We start from the raw sequence: 7013 nt of genomic DNA on the forward strand, positions 1-7013 counted from the left end.
AAACCCACCGTCGCTGGACAAGAACAGGACATGGCACAAAAAAATATGCACATCTCAGAAGTGACTCCTTTCTCTAGACGACATCTCTTACAGTAACTATCTCATTGTCAATGAAGACATTTCTACAAAAGTAATATCTCTCTATGGTCATGTAGACATCTCACAAGTAATATCTCATGTCATGAACATCTCTACAAGAATAAATATCTCTAGTGTCATGAAGACATCTCTACAGTAATATCTTCTATGGTCATGAAGACATCTCTACAGTAATATCTCTATGGTCATGAAGACATCTCTACAGTAATATCTCTATGGTCATGAAGACATCTCTACAGTAATATTCTAATGTTCATGAAGACATCTTTACAGAATAATCTCTATTCCATATGTAGACATCTCTACAGTAATATCTCTATGGTCCATATGTAGACATCTCTACAGTAATATCGCTATGGTCATCCCTCCATCCCTTGACCTGCCTTGGATGTATTCAGTATCATGAAAGATATAACTAGTGCAGAGCAAATTCTTCCTCATTAATTCTCTGATATCAGAGAATGGCTGTAGGGTTATGTTCCTTCGTTCATAGACATATGACACACGCTGGTTAAGTCCAGCAGCATAGTACAGCAGATGGCTGTAGACTTAACTTTAATTTGATTTAACATCAGCAGTAAAAAACTGTTTTCAACAATCTGTATCTCTGATCGTTTATTTTAGGATTCAATGCATGCCAAATGTACCCTTTTTTTTTCAAATGTAGTGCACTACCTTTGACAAGGGCTCATAGGACTCCGGTAAAATATAGGACACTATTTAGGGAATAGGGTGCTATTCGGGACGTAACCGTGGTTGACTTCGTGTTGTACATCAAGCAGTACGCCAGTCATCAGTCTAACTGTTACGTATTCATGACAGCTTATATGATGGACTTCTATCAGCTCCCAGCTTCATTAATCCTAAAATGTTATTATATTATAATAGTATACGGTATGCCACTTTGCAGATGTTTTCATCCAAAAGCCACCTATAGTACAGTGAGTGCATTCATTCATTTAGTATGTGATCCTTGAAGGAATTCAACCCATGACCTTGGGCATATGCCAGTGCCATGGGGTGCATCCCAAATGGCACCCTATTCCCTTAATAGTGCACTACTTTTGACCAGGGCCCATAGGGGGTAGTGCACTACTTCTGACCAGGGCCCATAGGGGGGTAGTGMACTACTTCTGACCAGGGCCCATAGGGGGTAGTGCACTACTTCTGACCAGGGCATATACTGCCCTACCAAGCAACAAAAAAAAGGCAGTAACTGCTCATAGCGTGGAACTGAGATTTTTTTAAATTATTTACCTTGGTTTTCACAGTAACTTTATGTAGTTACTGCTAACATGACCCCCATTTTCTCCAAAACACAATACAATCAAGGCAGGATACTTGTCCACATGATTAAGTATGTATATTAATGTAGCAAAAATTATATTAACTTATTTTAGACCAAATGAGCAGTTACTACCTTTTTTTTCTTGATAGAGCAGTATAGGACTCTGTTGAAAAATGCACTATATATAGAATAAGATAAGAAATAATAATAAGCTTTTAGGATGAAGCCAACTGATTCCCTCATGACATTATTAGATTTATTTAATGTAACATCATGATTAGAGTTCTAACTGCTCTCAGGGGGAAATACTGTATGAATAGGCTATATTAATATCTTATATATTCAAACACAAAACGTTTTATTCCAAGTTAACTAATTACTGTTTGCTTTTCTTGGGATTTTTTCATTTTTTAATTTTATTTCACCTTTATTTAACCAGGTAGGCAAGTTGAGAACAAATTCTCATTTACAATTGCGACCTGGCCAAGAATAAAGCAAAGCAGTTCGACACATACAAACAACACAGAGTTACACATGGAGTAAAACAAACATACAGTCAATAATACARTAGAAAAATATGTCTATATACAATGTGAGCAAGTGAGGTGAGATAAGGGAGGTAAAAGGCAAAAAAAAAGGCCATGGTGGCGAAATAAATACAATACAGCAAGTAAAACACTGGAATGGTAGATTTGCAGTGGAAGAATGTGCAAAGTAGAAATATAAATAATGGGATGACAAATACCGGTAGACAAATATTATTTAGTTATGGTGTTTTTTCTGTCTGTGTATTCACATGACATACACATGACATACACATGACATACACATGCCTCTGTCTGGACTAGACAGAACGAAACGAAATAATCCTCACAGTGGAGTCACAGTGGAGTCTCCTGAATGACCCGTGTAGAGATATTTGTGCTATTTTGGGGAACAGGGTTTCTGTCTCCATCCCCTCTACTCTGGACGTTCACATTCATGGAGCGGCAGTACTCGGACTTGTTTTGACTGATTCAACATCTCTGTTCTTGTTTTGACTGATTCAACATCTCTGTTCTTGTTTTGACTGATTCAACATCTCTGTTCTGTTGTTACACGTTCAGACATCGCAGACACATCGTGTGTGTACTAAGATTGGAACATCACATTATCACACTGGGTTTCAATGAACACTATGGCAAATACCAAATTAAATCTCACTCAGTATGACATTGTGCATAAACACACGCGAGTACACACACACTCTCTCTCTCACACACACACACACACACACACACACACACACACACACACACACACACGACAACCCATAATATACAAATTTTTCTGCACATACACATGAACTCAAGTACATCTACTGTATCTCTTCACAAAACACTCACATCCCTGAAATCAATAATCTGTTTTCTATCATCTGTATCTCTTCACAACACACTGACATCCCTGAATACAATAATCTGTTTTCTATCATCTGTTTCTCTTCACAACAATAATCTGTTTTCCTAACCTTAGCAGGTTAGGTGAAATGGGTTAAGGTTAGAATAAGGGGAAGGGTGGCCTCCCGAGTGGCGCAGCGGTCTAAGGCACTGAATCGCAGTGYTATAGGCGTCACTACCGATCCAGGTTCAATCCCGGGCTGTGACGCAGCCGGCCGTGACCGGGAGACCCATGAGGTGGCRCACAATTGTCCCAGTGTCGTCCGGGTTAGGGGAGGGTTTTGCTGGTTGTGATGTCCTTGTTCCATCACACTCTTGCGATTCCTTGTGGYGGCCGGGTGCATGAACGCTGACTTCGGGCGAAAGCTGTACACATTAGTGCGGCTGGCTTCCGGGTTAAGCGGGCAGTGTGTCAAGAAGCAGTGTGGCTTGGTGGGGTCGTGTTTCGGATGACGCATGGCTCTCGAGCTTCGCCTCTCCTGAGTCCGTACAGGAGTTGCAGCGATGGGACAAGACTGTATCTACCAATTGGATGTCATGAAATTGGGGGGGAAAAGTACCAAACTAAAAATGCTACAGTTGTCCCTGACGTGTCTCGAACATGCTAGATGGTCATAGTGTACACCCACCCGTCCTCCCCAACCAACCTCCCCTTTGTCCTTTACTGTCTACAGTAACTATTAGTTCAAAACATACGTCTGGGAGGTGCTCAGAAATTTATGTTTTGTATGGATGTAAATGTTTCCCCTTAAACCACTCAAATGTAACTTTAACAGTATGCACGTTTCCTTCAAGAATTTCCCTGTATTTAGCGCCATCCATCAGTCCAATTCTGACCAGTTTCAAAGTCCCTGCCGATGAAAAACATCCCCACAGCATGATGCTGCCACCACCATGCTTCACTGTGGGGATGGTGTTCTCGGGGTGATGAGAGGTGTTGGGTTTGAGCCAGACATAGCATATTCCTTGATGGCCAAAAAGCTACATTTTAGTCTCATCTGACCAGAGTAACCTTCTTCCATATGTTTGGGAGTTCCCCCACATGCCTTTTGGTGAACACCAAACGTTGCTTATACTTTTCTTATGCATTGGCTTTTCTTTCTGGCCACACTTCCATAAAGCCAGCTCTGTGTAGTGTTAGGGCTTAAAGTGGTCCTATGGACAGATACTCAATCTCCGCTGTGGAGCTTTGCAGCTCTTCAGGGTTTATTGGTCTCTTTGTTGACTCCTGATATATGCCCTCCTTGCCTGGTCTGTGATTTTGGTGGCGGCCCTCGCTTGGCAGGCTTATTGTGGTGCACATATTTTTTATTTTTTTAATAATGGATTTAATGTGCTCCGTGGAGTTCAAAGTTCAGAATATTTTTTATAACCCAACCTGATCTGTACATCTCCACAACTTTGTCCCTGACCTGTTTTTTAGAGCTCCTTGGGCTTCATGGTGCCGCTTGCTTGGTATGTGCCCTTGCTAGTGGTGTTGCAGACTCTGGGGCCTTTCAGAAAGGTGTATAAATCAAATCAAATCAAATCAAATTTATGTGTCACATACACATGGTTAGCAGATATTAATGCGAGTGTAGCGAAATGCTTGTGCTTCTAGTTCGACAATGCAGTAATAACCAACAAGTACTAACCTAAACAATTCCACAACTACTACCTTATACACACAAGTGTAAAGGGATAAAGAAATGTACATAAAGATATATGAATGAGTGATGGTACAGAACGGCATAGGCAAGATGCAGTAGATGGTATAGAGTAAGTATATACATATGAGATGAGTACTGTAGGGTATGTAAACATAAAGTGGCATAGTTTAAAGTGGCTAGTGATACTGCATATTACATAAAGATGGCAAGATGCAGTAGATGAATAGAGTAACGTATATACTATCATTATGAGATGGGTAAGTGTAGGGTATGTAAACATATATTTAAGTGGCATTGTTTAAAGTGGCTAGTGGACATTTTTACATAATTTCCATCAATTCCCATTTTTAAAGTGGTGGAGTTGATTCAGTTATTAGTCGCGTTAAATTGTTAGTGGTGGTTTAACAGTCTGATGGCCTTGAGATAGAAGCTGTTTTTCAGTCCTCTCGGTCCCTGCTTTGATGCACTGTACTGACCTCGGCCTTCTGGATGATAGCGGGGTGCAGCAGTCTCTTGCGGTGCGATTGTGTGTCCTTGTATGATTCTTTATGGCCTTCCTGTGACATCGGGTGGTTTAGGTGTCCTGAGGGCAGGTAGTTTGCCCCCGGTGATGTTCTGCAGACCTCACTACCTCTGGAGAGCCTTACGGTTGTGGCGGAGCAGTTGCCGTACCAGGCGGTGATACAGCCCGACAGGATGCTCTCGATTGTGCATCTGTAGAAGTTGTGAGTGCTTTTGGTGACAAGCCGAATTTCTTCAGCTCCTGAGGTTGAAGAGGCGCTGCTGCGCCTTCTTTCACAACGCTGTCTGTGTGGGTGGACCAATTCAGTTTGTCCGTGATGTTACACCGAGGAACTAAAACTTCTCACTTCTCCCTACTGACTCCGTCGATGTGGATAGGGGCGTGTCCCCGCTGTTTCCTGAAGTCCACAATCATCTCCTTTGTTTTGTTGACGTTGAGTGTGAGGTTATTTCCTGACAACCTCCGAGTGGCCTACCTCCTCCCTGTAGCCGTTCGTCGTTGTTGGTAATCAAGCCTACGACTGTAGTGTCATCCGCAAACATTGATGATTGAGTTGGAGGCGTGCATGGCACGCAGTCGTGGGTGAACAGGAGTAAGGAGAGGCTCAGATATATAATACTGAGATCATGTGACAGATCATGTGACACTTAGATTGTACACAGGTGGACTTTTTATTTAACTAATTATGTGACTTCTGAAGGTAATTGGTTGCACCAGATCTTATTTAGGGGTTATTTTACATTCACTTCTAACCATTTGGGACATTTTTTGGTGTATTCATTTCCATGATACCAAATAAAAATCCATTTAAATTAGCAGGTTGTAATGCAACAAAATAGGAAAAACGCCAAGGGGGATGAATACTTTTGCGAGGCTCGTAATGCATTATTTTGGTGCAAAGTAGCGCACTGTGTAAAGCAATGGGCTCTGGTCAAAATTAGTGCACTATATAGGGAACGGGGTGCAATTGGGCACAATCTAGTCCATAACCTAACCCCTGACCTCACCGCTGGTCCCTAAACCTGATGTGTCTCTTTGTTTCTAGATACATTGCCATCGTCCACCCCTCCTCAGAGAAGCGGACCATCCAGTGGACCATCATCATCAACATCCTGGTGTGGGTCGGCAGCTTCCTGATGACCGTGCCMGTCATGATCTACGCCATGGTGGTGAGGAAGAGCGACTTGGAGATATGCATGATGTTCCTGGACGGTCCTGAGGACATGTACTGGTACACTCTCTACCAGTCCATCCTGGGCTTCATCTTCCCTCTCATCATCATCTCCACCTTCTACTCCCTCACCCTCTACCACGTCTTCAGATCCATCCGCCGAGTCAAGCGTAAACAGTCTGTCTGGGCGAAGCGCGCCACCAAGACCGTGGTGATGGTCATTGCTCTCTTCCTGGTGTGCTGGAGCCCGTATCACGTGATCCAGGTGATTAACTTGAGCAACAACAGGCCRACCAACACCTTTGTSTATGTCTACAACATCASKATCTGTCTGAGTTACTCCCACAGCTGCATYAACCCTCTGATGCTGCTCATCTTCGCTCAGAACTACCGCGAGCGTCTCTGTCACAGGAAGGASTTGAGGAGYTCGCAGCAGAACTCCTCCAAGACCACTGYAATCAAGGCAGACGGCTCCAGCGTGTCCACCGACCCAAACTACCGCTGCACAGTCATCTTATAGTACAGATATTGCCACTCATATACTGTGTGTGTGTGACTTTTGGGTCAATAAGGTCGACAGGTGGGCTGTCGGTTGGTCCCAATAAGACTACCACAAGTCAACTGTTTTCGTTCTGCTATCTTCGACGAAGTTTAGCGTTTATGAATTACTGAAGTTAAAGTAGCTGAACTACACTGTTATCTTTCCAGGGGACAGAAGTGTTAGTGGATGAATGGATTTACCCATCTGACTGTAACTGCTTCACCATCACTAAGAATCATTGTTCTGATCCAAATGTTTGCTCAATCGTTATCTAAGGACAGCCTCTCTCTCTCTCCCTCTCTC

General features: G+C 42.7%; 1 protein-coding gene across 1 annotated transcript in view; it reads left to right on the forward strand.

The window, feature by feature from the left end:
* Window positions 1-6719, forward strand: part of LOC111967058 (melanin-concentrating hormone receptor 1) — a 10738-nt gene extending 4019 nt beyond the window's left edge. Inside the window, exon 2 of the mRNA XM_023991961.2 lies at window positions 6044-6719. Coding sequence (XP_023847729.1) covers window positions 6044-6689 — 646 coding nt within the window. The 3' untranslated portion in view covers window positions 6690-6719. The remainder of the gene's footprint in view (window positions 1-6043) is intronic.
* The last annotated feature ends 294 nt before the right edge of the window (window positions 6720-7013 follow it).

Source organism: Salvelinus sp. IW2-2015, linkage group LG8 (assembly GCF_002910315.2).
Source record: "Salvelinus sp. IW2-2015 linkage group LG8, ASM291031v2, whole genome shotgun sequence".
Classification (NCBI taxonomy): Eukaryota; Metazoa; Chordata; class Actinopteri; order Salmoniformes; family Salmonidae; genus Salvelinus; species Salvelinus sp. IW2-2015.